At 38.9% G+C, this 23,356-nt stretch overlaps 3 protein-coding genes across 3 annotated transcripts in view; 1 reads left to right on the top strand and 2 right to left on the bottom strand.

Moving 5' to 3' along the window:
• The first annotated feature begins 896 nt into the window (after positions 1 to 896).
• On the top strand, positions 897 to 21,132 carry acsf2 (acyl-CoA synthetase family member 2). The gene is made up of 16 exons (XM_058406563.1): positions 897 to 1,297; positions 2,460 to 2,655; positions 3,332 to 3,460; positions 5,839 to 5,892; positions 6,005 to 6,123; positions 6,916 to 7,078; positions 7,193 to 7,288; positions 7,443 to 7,594; positions 7,962 to 8,053; positions 8,187 to 8,263; positions 18,873 to 18,980; positions 19,090 to 19,241; positions 19,329 to 19,470; positions 20,200 to 20,310; positions 20,409 to 20,477; positions 20,914 to 21,132. The coding sequence occupies exons 1-16, from the start codon at positions 1,197 to 1,199 to the stop codon at positions 20,962 to 20,964; spliced, it is 1,812 nt and encodes a 603-aa protein (XP_058262546.1). The 5' UTR covers positions 897 to 1,196; the 3' UTR covers positions 20,965 to 21,132.
• On the bottom strand, positions 10,589 to 15,887 carry chad (chondroadherin). The gene is made up of 4 exons (XM_058406565.1): positions 14,882 to 15,887; positions 12,938 to 13,101; positions 12,697 to 12,836; positions 10,589 to 11,681 (listed from the first exon to the last, which is right to left on the bottom strand). Exons 1-3 carry the CDS (start codon positions 15,662 to 15,664, stop codon positions 12,701 to 12,703), a joined length of 1,083 nt encoding a protein of 360 aa, XP_058262548.1. The 5' UTR covers positions 15,665 to 15,887; the 3' UTR covers positions 10,589 to 11,681; positions 12,697 to 12,700.
• A 272-nt stretch (positions 21,133 to 21,404) lies between the features above and the next one.
• The window catches only part of armc7 (armadillo repeat containing 7), a 7,256-nt gene continuing 5,304 nt past the window's right edge, over positions 21,405 to 23,356 (bottom strand). The window contains exon 4 of the mRNA XM_058406566.1: positions 21,405 to 23,356. This exon is cut by the window's right edge and continues 567 nt beyond it. The gene's annotated coding sequence lies outside the window, so the exon portion shown is untranslated.

Raw genomic sequence — 23,356 nt, 5'->3', positions numbered from 1 at the left:
TATCCCCATCCTTTTTTATTCACTAGAGTGCCTGGGGTTATTTCTTTTGTGAGTTCACTCATTTCAGTGTCTTTTCTCGTGACAACGTTCATCCATTCCAGAGCCATCACAAAATTATGTCTTTTTAACGATGACCTCATAACTCAGCAATAGGCGTTATTCTGTCAACACTTGCACCATGCTGATCAAAACTGTCTCCAAAATATCCTTTGCAAACAAAATTCCTCTGATGGTCTGCACAGCTGTACACAGCTGTCAGACTCTGATCCCAAAACGCTGGATACTTATGGAGTCAAGTCAAAGAATCGGATGATCATTTTTAAACTGCATTTAGTGCAGAATAATACCACAAACAGCAATTCAATTTGATCCATTCAATTTTGTAAAAACCTTACAACCAGAAGCTTACATGCAGAAACACTTTATAAAGCTAGAACCATGAACTATTTTAAGAATCACTAAGTGAGAATGAGGACTATATTAGTGGTGTGGGGGGTCACTTAAAGTTCATGTTTGATTCTCATGGCAATGTAGATTTATATCACTAAACCCTAAAATGTGTGCCAAACAAATAAAATAAAGAATTTTGCTGAAATTTTTAGAAATATTTTAGAACGAATGCATGGTTCAAAAGCTTCACTTCTGGTTCTTTACCACCTTTAAAGGTTCAGAAACCTTCAACCAGGAGCTTCAGGCAGAACTCCTTAAAGAAGAACCACCAGCCATCCAATAACAGAGGAATAGAGGATGTTTCAGTGGACTCCAGATGTTCACCTCTGGAATTTCTAATTTGCTTAAGCACAGGTTTTACCCTTGAAACAAGACAATAAAGAAAACAACAACAACAACAAAAATCCCAACAAGCTCCTGCGCCAACTAGAGGTGAGGTGTCGCAGTGGCTTTAGCATTCGGACCTTTGGCACCTACTTCAGTTCAAAGTTTAACAGCTCTCTTTGACCAATCAAATGACATCTCCTCATATCAAGACAGCTGCTAACAGTTGAATGTAAAGGGGAATGCAAGAGCTTCGAATTCGCGCAACGGGGGATTGGAATTAGACCTCTTCTTGTTTAAACAAAATATATTGCAAGCCGTGAGATTGCTTAGAGTCTCGACTTGCAGCGAGATTGTTACAGCGCAGTAAAACTCGATACAGCTTGTGTGTTTATTTATCCATATCTACATTTGCAGTGGAAATGTGGCCGAGGTTTCTGGCAGCTGTGCGCGCGACCAGTGTCTTCTCTAAACCTCCAAGACTTCTGCACAAGACGCCGTGTTTATCAGTTCAGCCCAGTTGGTAAGCCCCTGACACAAACAAACACAGAGCTTTATTTATACATATTACACTTCTGATAAAGCTTGTAACAGCGCATTATTTCCCTAAAAGTTTTAGTACAGTGCCGACGGTAACAGTATACAGTAACAGATACATCTAGCAGTAGCGGATTTATAATCTTAAAAATAATTCACTTTCCCCTGCCCAATTTGCTCTTTCTGTTTACTGTTTAATTCTTTTGTAAAAATGTCCTTGCGTTAACGATATGATTTATAGGGAAAACTATTTAAAAACGGTTTTTTTGTTACTAGTTTTTGTTTTTTTTTAAAAATATTTTTCTGAATAAAGAGCTAAAACAGAAACATGGGAACGCCGGGCTATTTAGGAACGAAAGAAATCTAGGATGCATCCCATACTTCTTCGTACACCCTACATAGGCTTACTACAAAGCTATATAAGAGTATAGATTCCGCCGTATAGGCGCTGCACTATATATGTTATGGGGAGTGATTTGGGACGCAGCCGTCTGTAAAAGTAGTGTAAAGAGTGAAGTAATATTCAACAATAGTCCATGCAATAATGAGCAACTTTTTGTATTTTAATTTGTTCTGCTCTTCGTACATTTTAGCACGTATAAAAACTATTAACTACATAGATCTATAAGAAATCTCCTAGATCAGTTAGTTGTTCAGGCATAATCACTCATGTTCTGCTTAGATGCACATAAGCCTGCATGAATTCCTTTGCTTTCATTCATTTTGAGAAGGAAGCTTTCTGGTTTTATGTTTTAAGACGGAAGCTTCTGTGTTTTGTGATCAGTCGTTGGAAAAAAAGTGGACATGTATATTTTTATTTTTCCACTAAAGACCTACAATCATTTTATTGTCTGTTTGGTGCCATAGTATGAAAACTAAAACTTGGATCTCTACATTTTTCGAAAGAAAAAAAAAAAGGATCCTTAAGCATTTTGGATAAAAGTTGCTTTGGGATTCTACATGGACCATGCTCTCATAGGTAAACCCTGGTAGCGGGTTATATTCCACATGGGACCTTTCCCCCAGAAGGACAAACTGGAAAATAATTTAGTTTCCAGGAGTTAACCCTGTATTCTTCGGAGAATTTAACAAACCTATATTTTAGCACTATTAATTCTTGATCTATCTCTGTTTGTATTTTTATTCAGTTCCATATATGTAGACACTCCTCCCAGTGTTCCAACTCTCACCACTAGCTATGCCCACGGCGTAAGCTCACATTCTTTACAGTCTCTCACTGTGGGCCGGAGCCTGCAGCTTAGAGCAGAGCAGAACCCTGACTGCGAGGCTATTGTTTTCCTGCAAGATGGCATCAGGAAAACATTTTCTGAGTTCCAGAAGGATGTAAGTGTGCAACTTCAACAGTTCCCAAACTTCCTTTGTATGATAAAGCCATTAAAAAGTCAATAATAAAAAGATTGAAATATATCAATTTGTAACATATGGCGCAAAGGTCAGTTTTAATTTGTAGCAAACTTATTTCCTTTTTGCTTTTTCTTACTTTTGCCTGGCACTGTTGTTTTACATTCATTACTTTATAGACTTAGTGACCCACAAAAGTAAACATGGCTCTTTCTGTATTGTAATTTGTAGTCCAAAGGTCTAGTGTGACATATGAAACACTGATACGTTGCACTATTACATTAACATTAACCTATTTCCACCGAGAGGACCTTTTATAACGTGGCTTTTGAGCCTGACTGCAAGTTTAGTAGCAATGCATTTATCTGGCGCAGTAGAGTTGCACTTCTACTGAACACTTATTAATCGTTCTGAAACCATACAAACAACTCCAACAGACAATGCTGAAAACTGATTCGGTGATCTCTGTTGTTTTCAGTATTTGTTTAGTTCATATGGATGATCAATATTCATTAATGAATGTTTTTATACATTGTACTACAGTGAATAAGCTCCTTAATTTATATGAATCCATTAAAGGCAAATGACAAACAATATTTCATTCAGAATTTTTAAAAAAAATATTGGTTCTTGTTGGAATTTTAATGGTCTTATGTAGGTGGATCAAGCAGCTGCAGGTCTGTTGGCTCTGGGCCTGAAGAAGGGAGATCGTTTAGGCATGTGGGGACCCAACACATATGAATGGATTCTGATGCAGTATGCCACAGCGAAGGCTGGCATCATCTTGGTGAGGCATGCTTTCTTTATTCTTTTATTTTTTCCAGTAGGCAGCATAATGAGAGAATTGTTTCTAAACTCAACTATAAACAGGGAACTGGATCCAAATTTTAGTTAATGACTCCAACAGTGAACAACCTAACTTTGGGTAATTACTAAACTAGTGTCAAAGGACCTAAATGAATGTACAGAAGTATAGAGATGACAGTTCTGGGGAGACCTTAATGTTGTGGAAGGAATAAAAATGTTAGAGGGTTTAAAAAGTCCTCCATTAATGTTGATCACAAGGTTTGGGAATATAAAACGTAAGGGCATCGAACCGTGGATAAACTTGCGTTATATATAATGTGGTACAGTGAGGGAAAAAACTATTTGATCCCCTGCTGATTTTGTATGTTTGCCCACTGACAAAATAATGATCAGTCTGTAATTTTAATGGTAGGTTTATCTGAACAGTGAGAGACAGAATAACAACAAAAAAATCCAGAAAAACACATTTCAAAAAAGTTCTACATTGATTTGCATTTTATTGAGTGAAATAAGTATTTGACCCCTTTCCAAAACATGACTTAGTACTTGGTGGCAAACCCTTGTTGGCAATCACAGACGTCAGACATTTCTTATAGTTGGCCACCAGGTTTGCACACATCTCGCATCTCAAGGAATTTGGGCCCACTCCTCTTTGCAGATCCTCTCCAAGTCATTAAGGTTTTGTGGCTGACCCTTCAGCTCCCTCCACAGATTTTCTATGGGATTAAGGTCTGGAGACTGGCTAGGCCACTACAGGACCTTAATGTGCTTCTTTTTGACCCACTCCTTTGTTGCCTTGGCCGTGTGTTTTGGGTCATTGTCAGGCTGGAATATCCATCCACGACCCATTTTCAATGCCCTGGCTGAGGGAAGGGGGTTCTCATCCAAGATTTAACGGTACATGGCCCCGTCCATCGTCCCTTTGATGCGGTGCAGTTGTCCTGTCACCTGGGGATGGTGTACTTGGGGTCATAGGCAGCATTCCTCCTCCAAACACAGCGAGTTGAGTTGATGCCAAAAAGCTGGATTTTGGTCTCATTTGACCACAACACTTTCACCCAGTTCTCCTCTGAATCATTCAGATGTTCACTGGCAAACTTCAGATGAGCCTGTACATGTGCTTTCTTTAGCAGGGGGACCTTGCGGGCACTACTGGATTTCAGTCTTTCATGGCGTAGTGTGTTACCAATTGTTTTCTTCGTGACTGTGGTCCCAGCTGCCTTGAGATCATTGACAAAATCTTCCAGTGTAATTCTGGGCTGATTCCTCGCCGTTCTCATGATCATTGAAACTCCATGAGGTGAGATCTTGCATGGAGCCCCAGACCGAGGAAGATTGACAGTCCTTTTGTGTTTCTTCCATTTGGGAATAATCGCACCACCTGTTGTCACCTTCTCACCAAGCTGCTTGGCGATGGTCTTGTAGCTCATTCCAGCCTTGTGTAGGTCTACAATCTTGTCCCTGACATCCATGGACAGCTCTTTGGTCTTGGCCATGATGGAGAGTTTGGAATCTGATAGATTGCTTCCTTCTGTGGACAGGTGTCTTTCATACAGTTAACAAGCTGAGATTAAGAGCAGTCCCCGAGAGTGCTCCTACTGTAATCTCAGCTCCTTACCTGTATAAAAGACACCTGGGAGCCAGAAATCTTTGATTGATAGGGGATCAATACTTATTTAACTCATTAAAATGCAAATCAATGTAGAACCTTTCTGAAATGCGTTTTTCTGGATTTTTTTGTTGTTATTCTGCCTCTCACTGTTCAAATACACCTACCATTAAAATTACAGACTGATCATTTCTTTGTCAGTGGGCAAACGTACAAAATCAGCAGGGGATCAAATAATTCTTTCCCTCACTGTATGTTTCATATTAACATCAATCCAGACTAATTATTGGCTTTACGGTGAAAACTAAGATTGTGACGCAGCGTAATATGATCCAAGGATGGCGTGCAAATAATAATAAAAAAAGGGAATGTCTTTGCCTTTTATGGATCCCTAGGGGACATCTTGAGTTACGGAAGCAGTGGCAGATTTGTGTTTGGTAATGGCAACAAAAAGAGCTCCATTAAGATGGAATGTAAACCAGCCAAGAGTTGATTGTAAAACCAGTAGCTGAGAAACAGTAAATGAATGTCATAATTTTCAATATCAGAGCTGTGCTGAGAACAAGAAGTAGGGGATCATTCAGGGCCTGGAGAAGGATGCAATTTAAGATGTGCAAAATGTTCTCAGTGCTTTGTGGTATATGGAAGCCAGACTAAAATGGTTCAGAAAATGTGCTGTTATAAAAGAAGGACCTGTAATATTTTTACACACTTTATACATGTAAAGAAATGCTGATTTCTTTAAACAGGTATCAGTGAATCCAGCTTATCAGTTGCAGGAGTTGGAATATGCACTAAAAAAGGTATAGCTGCTTTTGATAACAATAATGATAGTTTTTTTACATTTAGTTTGCATTTAGCTTGTATTTTTGCATTCAGTCTCTTATTAGGCAAATGTCTTTTCTCTTGGTTTAGGTGCAGTGCCAAGCAATTGTGTGTCCAACTCAGTTTAAGACCCAGAAGTACTACGACATGCTGAGGCAGCTCTGCCCTGATGTAGATACTAGTACCCCAGGGTGCATCAAGAGCTCCAGGTGAACATAAACACCAAACAAAATAAGACCAGGCGTGAAAACAATGAGAAATATGGTTAATTAAACAGGAAATTGTAACTATATAACTGACAAAATATTAACATGGTCATAAAATACTGACTTGCAAAGCACAAAAATGCAAAGTTAATGAAAGTGTACCCATAGTTTATTTGTGCTTTTCATGTTCCCTTCTACAGAATATGATTTAATGAATAGTGCATAAGTTGGCTGGTTATGACTCGGTTCAAGTAGGTCTAGTTAATAAGTCTTCCTTACAGGGAACCCTTAAATAAATAAGTGACGTACTGGAACAGACCCAGATGCTTCCATCTATGAGAAAAACATCAGTATTCCAGGTTGTAGATGAATCTGATATGTAATAAAGCTGAAGAAGAACTGTTCTTCAGGTGTCTGAGAATAACACTGAAAGGAAAAGTCTCGTTTAACTGTGTAGAAGAGTTTTATATTAAACTGTTATAGTAGGGTTTTAAACACTTCATTACAAAAACAAATGCACATTTAAGAAGTCAGTAATGCCTTCTAGTTTGAATGTCTTGTTAAAGGTTGATAAATTACAGAAAGAATTAAAAATTAATTTTAACAGCACAGAAAAGTCTATTTTGTGCTTGCATTAAGGATTCATGTCCTCGATTTAACATCATGTGACAATATTAACATAAATCGGGCCCATTATGCACTAAAACTACACTGAATGTACACTGAATGAGGCTCTTACAATGTAACAAAATATTTTACCAATAGTATGCAAACAGTGTGTTTGTATGTGTTCAGATTGCCAGATTTGAGTACGATAATTGTAACAGACAGTAAGCAGCCTGGTGCTTTCGAGTGGAATGATCTGATGCAGGCGGGGAGCAGCCAGCACTACCAGCAGCTAGAAGATTTGCAGAAGAAAATCAGTTTTGATGACCCTGTTAACATCCAGTTCACATCGGTACTGAGGCATTAAAAAACTAAAGCCTAAAAAACTTAGCTAATTAGTGAAAACTAATTTAGCGTCTAACTGATAAAGTCTGCATAACTAGCTTCTGTTTTCAAATCATTCCAGGGAACCACTGGAAGTCCCAAAGGAGCTGCACTGACACACCACAATATTGTCAACAATGCATATTTCATCGGTATGCGTGTAGGATATGAATGGAGGGTGAGTGCTCGCTCATGGTGTGTGGTGGAATTTGGATGCTAGTTTAATGAGTTTATTGGAATTTACAGTGTACTGACAGGGAAAGTGTCATATTTCCCTTATCATAGATGTACTTTACTTGACTGCTTGTTCCCATGTCCTCATTTACCCCCAGCGGAAGATCAAAGTGTGTTTGCCAGTGCCACTGTACCACTGTTTTGGCTCTGTGGGTGGGGGGATAGTGATGGCAGTACACGGTACCACACTGGTCTTTCCCTCCACTGCGTATGACGGACGTGCCAACCTGGCAGCTATGCAGAATGAGAAGTATGCCTGAGTGTCATTCTGTCTATCTTATATTTCTTTCACCTTGTGATTAGCTGTAACATTAAAACCACCTGCCAAATATTGTGTAGCAGCAGATCCTTTAAATCATGTGGACAAGTACACCAAGTACACCCATTGCTGTGGGATGTATTGGACAAATAAATCTAATCCATGAAGGCCCCACCTTACAGGATTTAACAGATCTGCTTCTAATGTCTTGGTGTCAGATACCACAGCACACCTTCAGAGGTCTTGTGGAGTCCATGACTCGATGGGTCAGAGATGTTATTAAACATACTATCTTGAAATGTGACTTTCTGTGCTACTCCTTTGTTAATGAACTTATAATTGTTTTCACTCTGTGCAGGTGCACATTTGTCTATGGCACCCCTACAATGTACATCGACATGCTGGGACAGCCTGACCTGGCCAAGTTTGACCTGTCTTCAGTTGAAGCAGGTGAGTCGTTAAGATGTCAGTTTCATATGCAAAGTGTACTGCTCTGTGTATAACTGGGTTACAAGATACATTCTTATCAAATCTTGATCTATATCTGTATTTATGGTGGTATGGTACATTTGCTGTTTGACAGGAATTGTAGCTGGCTCACCCTGTCCTCCTGAAGTTTTGAAGAAAGTAATCAAAGTCATGGGCATTAAGGAAATGACGGTGAGTACTGGCCAAATATGGATGAATATAAACTACATACTGATGATATCATGATATTGTACATTAATACTGTCGTAATGTAAACTGTTATCATTTTAATTATAAAGGCTTCTGGTCTCTGCTGTAGATCTAGAAATATAAACGATACTGCATACAGACTTTTCAGTCTCATGCACGTTAATGTCTAATGGAGTTTAAATTCAGCTTCACTGTTACAATATACACTATATTGCCAAAAGTATTCGCTCACCCAGCCAAATAATCAGAATCAGGTGTTCCAATCACTTCCATGGCCACAGGTGTATAAAATCAAGCACCTAGGCATGCAGACTGTTTTTACAAACATTTATGAAAGAATGGGTCGCTCTCAGGAGCTCAGTGAATTCCAGCGTGGAACTGTGATAGGATGCCACCTGTGCAACAAATCCAGTCGTGAAATTTCCTCGCTCCTAAATATTCCACAGTCAACTGTCAGCTGTATTATAAGAACGTGGAAGTGTTTGGGAACGACAGCAACTCAGCCACGAAGTGGTAGGCCACGTAAACTGACGGAGCGGGGTCAGCGGATGCTGAGGCGCATAGTGCGAAGAGGTCGCCAACTTTCTGCAGAGTCAATCGCTACAGACCTCCAAACTTCATGTGGCCTTCAGATTAGCTCAAGAACAGTGCGCAGAGAGATTCATGGAATGGGTTTCCATGGCCGAGCAGCTGCATCCAAGCCATACATCACCAAGTGCAATGCAAAGCGTCGGATGCAGTGGTGTAAAGCACGCCGCCACTGGACTCTAGAGCGGTGGAGACGCGTTCTCTGGAGTGACGAATCGTGCTTCTCCATCTGGCAATCTGATGGACGAGTCTGGGTTTGGCGGTTGCCAGGAGAACGGTACTTGTCTGACTGCATTGTGCCAAGTGTAAAGTTTGGTGGAGGGGGGATTATGGTGTGGGGTTGTTTTTCAGGAGCTGGGCTTGGCCCCTTAGTTCCAGTGAAAGGAACTCTGAATGCTTCAGCATACCAAGACATTTTGGACAATTCCATGCTCCCAACTTTGTGGGAACAGTTTGGAGCTGGCCCCTTCCTCTTCCAACATGACTGTGCACCAGTGCACAAAGCAAGGTCCATAAAGACATGGATGACAGAGTCTGGTGTGGATGAACTTGACTGGCCTGCACAGAGTCCTGACCTCAACCCGATAGAACACCTTTGGGATGAATTAGAGCGGAGACTGAGAGCCAGGCCTTCTCGTCCAACATCAGTGTGTGACCTCACAAATGCGCTTCTGGAAGAATGGTCAGAAATTCCCATAAACACACTCCTAAACCTTGTGGACAGCCTTCCCAGAAGAGTTGAAGCTGTTATAGCTGCAAAGGGTGGACCGACGTCATATTGAACCCTATGGATTAGGAATGGGACGTCACTTAAGTTCATATGCGAGTCAAGGCAGGTGAGCGAATACTTTTGGCAATATAGTGTATGTTATTAAGGAAAATTTAGTGTATCTGTAGGGTTCCCGTGTGGTTCCTCGGTTATGTTGAGATATATATATATATATATATATATATATATATATATATATATATATATATATATATATATATATATATATATATATATATATATATATATATATATATAATTATATAAAAATAAACATTTAACTTGATAGATACAGTATATGACCTACATATAATTTTGTAACTGTACAGGTTTTAATGTATTTATAAAAATAATTAATGTAATGTAAATATGTGTCCCTCTACTGTGTACTGGTTCAATCTGTAAGCTGGAAGAATACTTATATAACAGAGTGTGTTTATTAAGTCTCTTATAATTCACTAGAGGGAGACAGGGGACTATGCACAGGAGTCATAACAGGGATTTAAATTAAAACTGAATGAAAATGTACTGTTAAATGAGCTTTATGTTTTTACAACTTAAATGTACTTTTGTTGTCAGTAGAAGAATTTATTTATTTGAAAATAAAAACTTTGAGTCTCTGCACTAATTTATGTTGCACTCTGCAAACTAGGAAAAGTGTTTTTCATACAACGCGGACCATCTTTAGATAGTGCCCTTGCCGTCCTTTAGGTACTCTGCACGGTAAATGATGCTGCAATGATAATCATATATTAGACTCAGATTATTATAGTATATTAGCCTTCTTTTTCTTTTCTTTAGCAAAACAGCAGAGTTGTTTTTTAAGCTGATGTTTAAAAATTCTAGGCAAGGATCATTTTACTAATGCAGAACATGATTCAGACTTTCTCTTCCCTGTTTACATATTTGTTGCATCTAATAGCAAAATATTATGCAAAAATTACATGATCTGTTTTTTAGATAATGGATATTTATTGAAAAAGTGATTATCGCTTATTACACCAAGTTTACAAGTTTAAGAAATTGAATATTCTGCGATTGTACGTAATAGTGTGGCATGCAGCTGTGGCAAAAAAAAATAAAAATAAATCAAATTTTCCAAATATCCCTTCTATGTTTCAATGTCCTGTTGGTAGCTTAAGCATGCACATTTTTATTGGAATGGAAATGCACTAAAAACCAGCAGCACATGGTACAATTTAAGAAATGATGGAGAAAAGTGCTTAAGTTTGTTATCCATGACTTGGTTACTTTCTGTATGTACTTTGGATTTTGTACTGTACATCTTTGTGTAGTTTTATGGGTCATTCAAGCAGTAACATACGATTACGATTCAAACTTTTATACCAATCCCAGACTGAAAGGGTTCTAAATATAACATATTGTAAAAGGTACTTCTGTAAGTAATTCAAGCAGTTTTTCTTTCTTTTTTTGACATTGAGATGTTTTGCACCAGAACAAACTGTTCTGATGGCTTTCACACTTTCACACTCCATATTATTAGGAAGACTTGGTCTGTCTTGCCTTATTATTTCTTATCACTGTTTCTGTTTATTAACACCTGATAACTGTTGAACTATTGAAACAGAAAGAGATTTGACAAAAGAGTAATATCCATTGCTCGTCGTATGAGGATAGACACACAATGTGATGTCCGTGAATGAGGACTGCAGGGAATTATAAGAGAGGATAGATAAGAGAAGAAATCCTAGCTCTGTTATTGTGTCACAGAACTATAAATGTTAGCACAATTATTTTTAATGAAAATGCTAATCAGGAAGCCACATCTAAAATCCTCAGAATGTTTAGATTAGGGTCAGAGCATGTGTACAGCTCTCTGGGTTTTAAAATTGTAGTGTAGTCTGTTTTCCCTGCAAACTCATGGTTTTTCTTCTCATATTATTTTTTATAAATTGAATGTTCATATGCGTGCCATTTCATAGAACTTGAAAGAAAATGAACAGCCCCGAAGTAGAAAGTAACATTGCGTCTGTTGTCTGGACCTGGTGCCGGTCCCCTGGACATATGTCTCCAGTGAGTCTCCTGTGGAAAGACACAAAGAAGGGAGCCAAATCAAACAGCCAAGCCGAGTACTAAACATCCGTGACTGGCATTACCTGTTCTAGACATGGCAAGAGAGACAAAATGGAAAAGCACAGAAAGCAAAGTGGAAACCAAAGATTAAGAGGAATACAGGAATGAAGGACTATAACTATAGCATATAATATAGATATAACACATTACTAAATTACCAAATTATTAGAGAAGATGCTTTGATCTCATTTGTGAGATCTAATAAAAAAATATCTAATAAATCATAGAAGAGCAATTTGGAAGCTACAAAATCTAATCAGCAGTTTAATAAATGGCTCTAACTGGCTGCAGTTTACTGCAGCATCCAAGACAGATAAAACCTACCCCATGACTAAATGGAGCATAAAAGTTTAGACATGAAATGTAATCCAAGCAAAATATTAGATTTTTAGTACTGTAATTGAGGCATTGGCTAAATGAATGTCGACAATATAAATGACATACAAAGTATAAAACCTGCCCCAGATATATTAGCAGTTACAGGCAACTCTGTAATCTGATTTATATAATATAAATAGATTTAATGTAATTTCTCTGTGTGATTATCATTAACTTTTAATATTTCTGATAGTACTTGGTTATAGAATTTTAATGGTGCTTTCAGTGTCATTTAGTAAGCATGCCCTATAGAAATGCACCCTATAAAGAGGTCTGTTACAGAGACCAGGGGAGAGCTGTTCTGTCTCCTTTTGGAAACCGCATTTATCTCCCAACACTACATATATTGGTCATGATTTGTTTATATTTGCAAGGCACAGGGAATGTTTTAGCCCTCATTGCTGTAACATGATTTAGATATTGTAAAGAATATTCAGTGTAAGGTTTGAGCTCACTGCTTACATATCTGTACCAGAAAGAGTAAGCCTAAAGACAAGCTTAACATCTGGAAGTATATGTGTCATTTCTATGATTGTGTCTAGAAGAGACAGTATAAAGTGCAACGTAAACTCAAGAAGGCTTTTACCTTTTCAGTGACGTGCTCCCTTCTTGGATCTCTTCATTTTGCACTTGCTAAAGGCGGTGCTGTCTCGGATTTGCTTTCCTTTCTGATTCGGAGGTGATGCACAAATTGCATCAGGACGGTGACGACTGGTGTCCATCCATCTAGAGATGCAGATATGTTGAAAACACATTTAAACTAGTGGCTTAAACCTGAACTCTTCACAGTGGCAAAGAACTGGTGTCATTTAAATATTAGCTCTTACTTTCTAAGGTTGGCTAAATGGCAGTTGCAGCTCCATGGGTTGTTGAACAGAGTGAGGTTCTGCATTTTGGTGAAAACCAGGTTGCTTGGTAGCACCTTCAGCTTGTTGTTATGAAGATGCAAAGTCCTTAGTGCTGTCACACCCTCAAAAGCCGCGTTGGAAAACTGATTGGATAGAAATAGGGGGCAATGCTTTATTTATCTGAAGATGGATGTTATTGCTACTGAAGCTACTAAAATCCTTTAGTTTTTATTTTGAAAGACTTATAATCTATTGACAGTTGTGTTGATGTGGAATTACTCACAGACAGACCTCACCTCTTACATAAGCTGTGGAAATGTGTAGTTTATGAATTTGTAGGTTATTTCAGTCAGGTTTGGCTTAGATTTTTTTTTCTTCCTTCAGTTGGAAAGGTTGTTTCACATGAATGAGCCCTCACAGGAGACGTCCTGTGCCAGTGCTTATGTAAACCTTTTTGCACTGCCATCCTAACCTTCCATTAAACTTCATAAGCAACTGCAAGGCTGTTAAAAACTTCACTGAGGTGCTAGAAGAACAGCTCTGCGTGGTGTGAATGAGGCTCACCTTAAAGGAAAACCCAGGGACTTTGCAAACAGATTGTGTGAATAGTAATGTGTTGGTCCTTCAGTGATTGAAGACTTTGTTTTGGAAATTTCCATTCAAGTCAGAAAAGATGGGAGAGCTAGAAAAGTTGGAAATTTGAGGGTATGGAAGGTAACTTCCAGCATAGAGGGGCTGTTTTGCCCACTCTCTTCCCTCACCAACATGCTTTTTTGCCAAAAGTGCTTCCAAAGAGACCAGTTGTGCATTCAGGTGAGGCAACTAGACCCTAAAAATACTACTCTTCATGGACCTGAGAACAGCCTGTTACTATTTACTTCTAACCCTTACTGACCTGTTTACATGCTGCCTGATGTGAGGGAAATTCACACATTTTAAAATAACACGTGTAATTATTAGACAGAGGCACGTTTCGATGGGAACCTTCAAGCAAACAGATTCTAAAAATATCCTTGTTAGCCCTGCTACTTTCATTCATGGCTTTCCCATGTCACAACATTAATGTACATATAGAACTTCAATGAGGAACAAGTAAACTCCTGTTGTACCTTCATGCACTGCAGGATGGTGGAACTTAGATCAGTGAGACCCAAATATTACATTTAACTGGCAATAGTTTGCATGTGATAAATGGTTCTTGAGACCTAAAGAGGGATCAAAACTGAACCTGAATGCTGGGTCTTTGAATAATCTCTATTCTGGAGTCATACTGTCTGTTGAATGGAAAATACAATCAGTGTACAAGCTATATTCACTTTCCAAGCATATCTGAAATTCCTTACTGATCATAAGCTGATTCCTGCTGGTCTCAATACATGTGCAGCTTGACAAAGAGCACATGTGAGCTCTAAATCAAGAAAAGAGAAGGATGGAAACAACATCAGCTGGATCTTATTAAAATAAGGAAGACAGGAAGCTGATCTGTGTCTGAAGTATTTTTGCAACTTCGTAGACCCGGAATTGCATGAAAAAGAAATGAGTAATTTCCATATTTACCAACAAAAAGTCTTTTTAGAAGCATTTTGAGAGAAGGTTTATTGCTTGATTCAAGAGGCAGGTTATTACTAGACTCATTAACTCAGAATTATGGTATGTACACTTTTGGTTGCCTTGTGGTCTGAGATTTGTAAACATCCTGAATTTTATAGAGAGTCTTTTCAATATTACACCCAAACAAATCCAGCATTTTCTGTCGCCACACAAATAAACCTGCGGACAGGATTTGTGTGTTTAATGCTCTGCTTGAAATATGCCTTTAAAATAAATAAATAAATAAAATGCCCATAGCATCAATTCTAACGCATTTCTTTCAAATTTTATATAACATACGTAATGAACCTTTTGCATTAAAGAGCAACTCACCTTCTCCAGGCTCATATCATTAAGATGCAGTTTCTCAATATAGCGTCCAAAGCTCCTGAATGCATAATCAGGAATGAATGTGAGTGGGTTCTTGGACAAATTAAGCTCCTCAACAACACGTAGTTTGCTCATGGCCTCAGTGGGATATGTAGACAGCTTGTTTCGGTCCAGAGTGAGAGTGGCCAGGTTCTCCACATCATCAAGAGAGCCAGGCTGCATTGACCTTAGCTCATTGTTACTGATATGCAGCCAGCGAAGGTCCTTAGCGCCTGCAAAAGTACCTGATTGCAGGTCTTGGATCTTGTTGTTATCAAGCTGTAGGATAAACAGGTTTATCATGGGTGAGAAAATGCCCTTTGAAAGACCTGAGATTTGGTTCCCATCCATGTAAAGGTAGGTGAGCTCAGTTAGGTCATCAAAGGCTCCAGATTTTATGGTGCTGATTTCATTGTTAGAAAGGTAAAGGTATATCAGCTTTTTGAGGCCCTTGAAGGCCTGAGTGGCAATCTCACGGATCTGGCATTGCTGCAGGTGCAGGGAGACGAGACCCTTCATTTCGCTGAAGCCCCCGGTTGGGAGCATACCCAGGTTGTTGCGCTGCAAGTTGACAAGGCGAGTGGCTTCAGTGATGCGAGGGATCTTCTTCAAGCCGACATTGTCACAGATAACATGCTGCAGGTCACCGTGACAGTGACATGGACTAGGACACTGACTTTCTGTACCTAATATAAAGATAGCAAAAAATTGTATACAAACCACTAGCTGGATTCTTATAACCTGCATGATGCCCCGGCTGTCTGTCAGTTTAGTGCTTCTCTCTTTTGCTTTCTGCTGTCTTGAAGCGTCTGGAAGCAAGAAAGTATTCTGACAGCAGCAGGGATCCTGAGAATGAAAAGAGAGCGAGTGAGTGCTGAGAGAGAGAGCTAGAGGTGAGCTAAAGAGAGAAAGAGAGGGGGTGTGAGGCAAAGTAAAGGGAGGCAGAGCAAAGATCTTCAGAGAGGAATGGGTATCGTCTGATTGCAACAGCATTTATAATGTTTGCTCATAGTAGAAAAAATGTTTTTTTTTCTGGGTTAGGGACTGACCAGAGATTTTTTTATGTGGTGTTGCCTCCTGGAAGATGTAGGATGTCTTTAAAATGTAACTATCTTTAGGCAGACGTGAGAGAATTTTCCCCTTGTTAAAAAGAGGTACACCATCGTCATTGCCAGTTAAGTGCAATGTTAGAAAAGAATTACCTTAAGCTTAAATGTGAAACAAATCCCACACAGATCCATCAGCATGATAGGAGTAAAAGAAATTGTGGAATTTCTAAGAGAAATGTACCTACATTGGTAAGAAAAGTTGCTTTACTATTTAAAAAAAACTTGATAGCTTTTAAAGCTACAGTCAGGCACATAAAATGTGGAACAGCTCACATCATGTGCCAGGTGTTGGAAGGTTAAAGAAGAAATACAGTATATGTCTCGCCATACTTCTGTTGTTTTGCAATCAGTGGTAAGAGAAAAAGCAGCCGATTCTGCACGGACAGTTTTATAACGCATAAGCATAGCCAGATGTGTGGCTCGAATCAGCTTACAACAAATGTGTTTTCCTTCTGGCTGTCAAAAGGTAGGGTATTCTTTACACAAATGTCTCCTTCTATTTCACATATGCCAAGTATTGCATGGATTGAATAATTGCTTCAGACGTCTTGCAAAGACCTTATAGTGGAGTTTAAATTTCTATTTTCTCATACCATTGTTACCTTTAAGCAAGTTTCATCATGGCTAAAGTGATGCTATAAAAAGTAATACCTTCCAGGATCTGTAAAACTTTGGATAAATAAATAAATAAATAAAAAGACGCAATAAAATTGTGCTGGTTGATTCACACACAGAAAAACCCTTAGGGAAATGTTTTGCTCATGGACCTAGCACCCACAGCTGCCCACAGGAAAGGTGGAATCTAGTGTTTGCTCAACAAATGTAACATTTTATTGGGAAAGCATTTTTTCTAGCAGGTCAAGTGCAGGCTTCCACCAGGTCAGATCTCAGTGCAGCCTTCGCCTTCACAAGTCTACACAGTCGGTTTCAGACAGGACATTTGTTATAAAACCTAATGTTGATTGTGTATGTGCTTGGAGCCCTATCACCTAGCTTTACTGCAACAAAAACACATTTTTCTGCACTACTCAAAACCACTGCCATTCTTACCACCATGCATAAAAGGATGTACATTTTCTATACTGATTACCATACACAGAGTAGCAGAGAAGTGTAGCAGATTTTTCAAGGGGATACCCTGGATAGGGTTTGGTGCTAACCCATCAGAAGGGATGATCAAACACATATACACACTCCGGATGATTTAGAGATGCTAATCAGCCTACCTCACATGTCATTGGACTGGGGAGGAAAGCAGAGTACCCACAAGAAAACCCCTGAAGCACAGGAACTGAACCTCCAACATCAGTTTTGCGCTGCAAATGTACTAACCTCTAAGCCACTTTTACCCCTGGTTACATTAGTCATTCTATAATTACTTTTCCATCTTTGTCATTTTGTATTAGTAAATAGTCAAGTGTGGTTAGTTAGTATGTTACTTGTGCACTCAACAATTAAAAATTGTTAAAAAAACAAAAAAAATTTTTTTTTAAAAATTTTTTTGGAAAAACATTTTACGTCATTGTGGCTGAATTCTGGCAAACAACCCCCGAAAGACAAAAAAAACACATCAGTTTTAAGAATGCATTAATATATTTCACTTAAATGGCATGGAAATCTGCTTCTCAAATTTGCCTAGATTACTCTACTACACAGATCCCATTGTGTGAGGAGCTAGTTGAATAAATGTGCTTGTAAAAGCAGTCAGTCTGCTGAATTATTTCCAAAGACTTCTATTTTTGTTTTGTCTAACCAGAGTATATTGTTCTGAAAGAGGTTCGATCTCTGTGCTTGGTTTTTTAGCAGAGGACCTTAGCATGGGGTGAAGGAACAGAGATGACCGTGGTGCCATTCGTATTGTTTTCTGTTTTCTTAACTGATGCTTTCAGGTCATACTGTTATATACATATATAATATACTATATTGTATTCTATATATACACTCTTTTGGAGTGACTACTGGCTTATCCTGCTTGGTATGAGAGTGTGTTGTGAAATCCTGCATGGCGTACATGTCTGTTTAGTTGTTACCGTGAACTTTCCAACTGCATATAAGCAAAACCATTTGTACTGACAGGGCTGTTTAAGGTCTTTGCTCTTTGCAGTGGCTTTTTCTTGTCTTTTCCATTCATGTGTTGTTTAATAATGTTGTCATTGAGAACTTCAGGAATCTCTTTACTTCACTGTGATTGCTTTTTGTCGCATTTCCAGCCAATGACAACATTTTGTATTTTGGCACCGGGTGCAATTTGCACAGCACATTTTATATTTGCGTTTTTATATGTATTGATAAGTACAAAAGTCTAACACCATTACTTGTATAAATTTAGGAAGTCTATTATATAACAAAAACATATATGTCTGAATACTTGTAAAGGAATTTACCGGGCTGTGTACTGTAAATAATATACCTGGCAACATAAAACAAAATGTTTCTAACTCTTCTGAGGCCAGTGTTTTAATTGGTCTGAGAAGTACAGTTTTTGATGGCCAGCTACACTAATTGGGCAGGTCAGTATCACGGAAGAGCCAGTTCTCGAATGTGCACCACATACCTCACCTGCCTTCAAGGCCAGGTTTCCTTCACATGCTGACACAGCTGGCTGCCTCTCATACAGCCAGTTTGGCCAATATAACAGACTGAGGGAAGGCACGCAAACCCTATGTATGAAAATGTGTAAACTTTGGGATCCAGACATCTTGAAAATTGAATAAAGGTATTGAAGGACTTAAAAGCCACTTTAAATAAGACTTGCTTTATTGACACACTGATTGATTGATGCTGTATGGTCCTGCATGCCTTCACCACAATACTTAAACATGGGTTATGTTATTATGTTGGAGCAGATTGGATATGGTACCACTGAGAACAGTCCAGTGACCTTCTGTGGCTTCCCAGTGGACAACATTGAGAGAAAGACAGAAACTGTTGGATGCATCAGCCACCACCTTGAGGTATGCAAACAGATGCCTGTTTTCTTGCTTCACCGAATTATGTCCACATTTAAATATTTCATTTTTTTTTTAGTAAGTAATGACTCAAGATTTCTTTTCTTCATTTTAGGCAAAAGTGGTTGATCCTACAACAGGACACATTGTTCCTCTTGGAACTCAAGGAGAGCTTATGATCAGAGGTTACTGTGTCATGCTGGAATACTGGAGAGATGAAGCCAAAACCAAAGAGTGCATAACTAAAGACCGCTGGTACAAAACAGGGTATGTGTGGCCATGTTGTTGATTTTCAGCATGCAAGGAATTTATATTTAATTTATCACAACACTAAACTGATATTATGTTCCACAGTGATATTGCCACTTTGGACCAGTTTGGCTATTGCAGGATAGAGGGACGGATCAAAGACATGATTATCCGTGGAGGAGAAAATATCTATCCTGCTGAAATCGAGCAGTACCTGCACACACACCCTAAAGTCAAGGAAGCACAGGTGATCAAGTGAAAAGTTTAGACTTCCGTCATTCAGTTCCCAGCAGAAAGTCTGAGAAATGGATGTGGGGGATGTGGTAGCTTTTAGTGGTTAAGGTGTTGGACTACTGATCGGAAGGTTGTGAGCTTGAATCTCAGGTCCAACAAGCTGCCACTGCTGGGGCCCTGAGCAAGGCCCTTAACCCTCAATTGCTCAGATGCATGAAAAAAAGTCACTCTGGATAAGGGTGTCTGTCAAATGCCAGAAATGTAAATGAAATTATGGACCTGAAACTACACATATGTCTAATTTGTTTAACACATTTTGTTTGAAAAACAGTGTTGGGCTATTAGTTTTAATTAATCAATTAGTGTGATGCACCTTGAAGCTGTAACTATAGCACATGCTTCCAAATCCTACCACCTGCTGCACTACATACATTGACTGATGGTAGAACAGTGTTTAATAGGCTGATGAAATAATACACACACACACACACACACACACACACACAAACACACGTGTGAACAAACAACAGATAATCATTTTAGAACCAGAAGGCACTAGCCTGATTCAAACATAACTGAAATGTTCATGAAAGACGTTGAGGGCATATTGAGGCAATGTTTCCTTTATTCTTTTTTTAATGGACTTAATTATCATTTTTAGCCTCACCAATTAGGTATCCATGCAACCAAAACATGGGACAGAGCCTCGATCTTAGAGTCACTCTTCTGTCATTATTTGCAGGTGATTGGGGTTAAAGATGAGAGGATGGGTGAAGAGGTTTGTGCCTGCATCAAACTGAAGGATGGACAAGAATGCACTGCGGAGGAGATAAAGGTGTTCTGCAAAGGCCGGGTCAGATACATTGAACTGGATTGAACACTTGACTGTACCCATATAATAGGCACCACATGAAGCCATTTGACTTGTTCTGTTTATTTCTTTATTTCTAGATCGCCCATTTCAAGATCCCCCGCTATGTTACTTTTGTTCAGAGCTATCCTCTTACTGTCTCAGGGAAGGTAAGTGCCTAAACCTTTACACAAGCACAGGCACATGTCAATTTATTTTACCATTTACAGCACAGTGAAACATTATATAAAACTATAAATAGGTTCAGCAAGATGAATTTCATTCCATCCATATTGTTTGCATAGTCCCGCAGTCTGGATAAATACCCTGACAAATTCCTTGTGGTCACCACCTTTTTTTAATTTGTCTCTGTAGGCACTTTGGAAAAAATGTTAAAAATGTAAGAGTGGTGTATTTTTGGGCCTAATCACATAGATCTCAGGACTGGAGATATTTGAACAATTTCCCAGTCTGCAGAAAATCCACAGCAGTGGTTTCTATAGTCAGGGTCAGCAGTCTGTACAGGACTTCTGCTTTGCGGTTAAGTGTGGAAAGACAGAATCCTTAAATAGCACTGAATAAATTACTTTTCTTCACCTTTCTCAGATCCAGAAGAACAAACTGCGGGAGCAGACAGAGAAACAGCTGGGACTGTGAACTCGGAGACATGTGGTATTTTTAAACAAATGAAAAGCTAAGATGTACTTTTAGCAATGTACCGGTTCACAACCTATATTTTTTATTAGGATTTTATTAACACTTTTTATTTGTTACAGTGTCAACCATATAAAGGCACATTATGTATTACACTTCTCCTATACCCTTACATTAAATGATATTCTTATGGAAAACATACTAGCAAGTATGTTCCATTATTATAAATATTGTTTTGAAAAAATATGAATCATGATTAAAAAAATGTGTGTTTGTCAAGTACTTACTTATTTTAGCAATAAAGAGTGTCGCTTATACAAATAGATAGTGATATAAAATGCAGATTACCTGACCTTACCCTTGATTTTCTTTTCAACAATGTGCTGAAAATTACAGAATTTAGATCTGAGAGTTAGCAAGACTGGACTTTGCAAAACCTTTTTGTTGGCCATTAACTACGCTGAAATGCTTGCTTGAACATTAAGGTATTATAAATAAGCAATGGCCCTGTATATGGCAACATAAAGTTTATTAATCCAACAGGAATTTTTTTTTTTAAGCTTTTTTGCAGTTAGAACTTTCACATGGTTTTAATCAGTGCCAGACTGCACGCTGCTACAGGAGACAACATCTCTGAATATCACCCATATTCTGTTCAGATGAAAGGCCTACATTACAAGTGAATTATATTTTTTGTAATGCAAATTATATATTCATATATATACACATTACTGTATACACTGATCAGCCATAAAATTATGACCACATGCCTAATATTGTGTTGGTTCGCCTTTTGCTGCCAAAACAGCCCTGACCCATCGAGGCATGGACTCCACTAGATCCCTGTAGGTGTGCTGTGGTATCTGGCACCAAGATGTTTGCAGCAGATCCTTCAAGTCCTGAAAGATGTGGGGTGGGGCCTCCATGGATCTGACTTGTTTATCCAGCACATCCCACAGATGCTTGACTAGATTGAGATCTGGGGAATTTGAAGACCAAGTCAATACCTCAAACTGGTTGTTGTGCTCATAAAACCATTCCTGAACCATTTTTGCTTTGTGGCACAGTGCCACAGCCATCAGGGAATACCGTTTCCATGAAAGGGTGTACATGGTCTGCAATTACTTAGGTAGGTGGTACGTGTCAAAGCAACATCCACATGGATGGCAGGACCCAAGGTTTCCCAGCAGAACATTACCCAAAGCGTGACACTGCCTCCACCGGCTTGCCTTCTTCCCCTAGTGCATCCTGGTGCCATGTGTTCCCCAGGTAAGTGACACACACACACACACCCGGCCATCCATGTGATGTAGAAGAAAACGTGATTCATCAGACCAGGCTACCTTCTTCTATTGCTCCGTGGTCCAGTTCTGATGCTCACGTGCCCATTGTTGGTGCTTTCGGTGGTGCACATGGGTCAGCATGGTTCCATGATGAGATAATCAGTGTTATTCACTTAACCTGTCAGTGGTCATAAAGTTATGGCTGATCAGTGTAAACATTATATAGTAATGTTTCTAACCAGATACCACAAAAGAAGAACTTCAGAACTTTAATATTCACCATACCATGACCATACCATTTGGTAAAAATTCTCTACATCTCAGCTGAGCCCAGTGCACACAGACCATGCATCAGCTACAGTTAAAGCAACAGAGATGAAATGTGAATGGATTCTGCCATCAGGAAATACACAGAAGCTACTCATCAAAACAAAAAATGCTTCTTTGGAAGATGACATAAAAACAAGATAAATTCTATTCCTTTTGCTTCAGTTAGGTTGCAGCTAGAAGCAAAGGAGATATGTACATCCTAGATGAGGGAGAATATTAAGCTGTCAGCAGAAACTATAAACAAAATATGGCAGATGTCTGACAATTAATGAGAAATTACTGTTCTTACAGAATTAATTATTGATTGATCATTTAACCACAATTAGGGTTTAGCCTATGAAACAGATACTGAAATTCATTTATTTTCAGTAGCTACTTTATCTTGTTCAGGGTCACAGTGGATGTGAAACCTGAGACAGGAATACACCCTGATTGGGACTCTTGACACACACACAAACACACACATTCACTGCTAAGGGCAATGTAGCATAGTCAGTCCAGCTTGTGATTGTGAGAGTTAAGAAAAAAGCCACATGGGCCCAGAGAGAACAAACACCACACAGTAATCTGAGCTCAAGACAGAAGCAGGGACGTTACTAAATTTAGACTATTAAATTAACTGAATAAATGCTATTAGCTGCTATTACAGAAACACTGAGAGTAATGCCCACTTGCCCACTTGGTCGAGAGAGCTGATTTAGTGCTGCATGCCCAGAGGACACAGCACACATGTAACATACAAAGAAAATCAAGCCTGTACTTTTAAGCATCTGTACACTGAA

This window comes from Hemibagrus wyckioides, linkage group LG13 (genome assembly GCF_019097595.1).
Source record: "Hemibagrus wyckioides isolate EC202008001 linkage group LG13, SWU_Hwy_1.0, whole genome shotgun sequence".
NCBI lineage: Eukaryota > Metazoa > Chordata > Actinopteri > Siluriformes > Bagridae > Hemibagrus > Hemibagrus wyckioides.
The sequence above is the reverse complement of the archived record's forward strand: the minus strand, read 5'-3'. Positions and strand labels throughout refer to the sequence as shown.

Coding starts and splice junctions, on each gene's coding strand:
- acsf2 (XM_058406563.1), top strand. CDS start 1,197: ATGTGGCCGAGGTTTCTGGCAGCTGTGCGCGCGACCAGTGTCTTCTCT. Junction 6,124..6,915: donor GGGTGCATCAAGAGCTCCAG/GTGAACATAAAC, acceptor GTATGTGTTCAG/ATTGCCAGATTTGAGTACGA. Junction 8,264..18,872: donor TGGGCATTAAGGAAATGACG/GTGAGTACTGGC, acceptor ATGTTGGAGCAG/ATTGGATATGGTACCACTGA.
- chad (XM_058406565.1), bottom strand. CDS start 15,664: ATGCAGGTTATAAGAATCCAGCTAGTGGTTTGTATACAATTTTTTGCT. Junction 13,102..14,881: donor ATGATATGAGCCTGGAGAAG/GTGAGTTGCTCT, acceptor CTATCCAATCAG/TTTTCCAACGCGGCTTTTGA. Junction 12,837..12,937: donor CATTTAGCCAACCTTAGAAA/GTAAGAGCTAAT, acceptor CTGCATCTCTAG/ATGGATGGACACCAGTCGTC.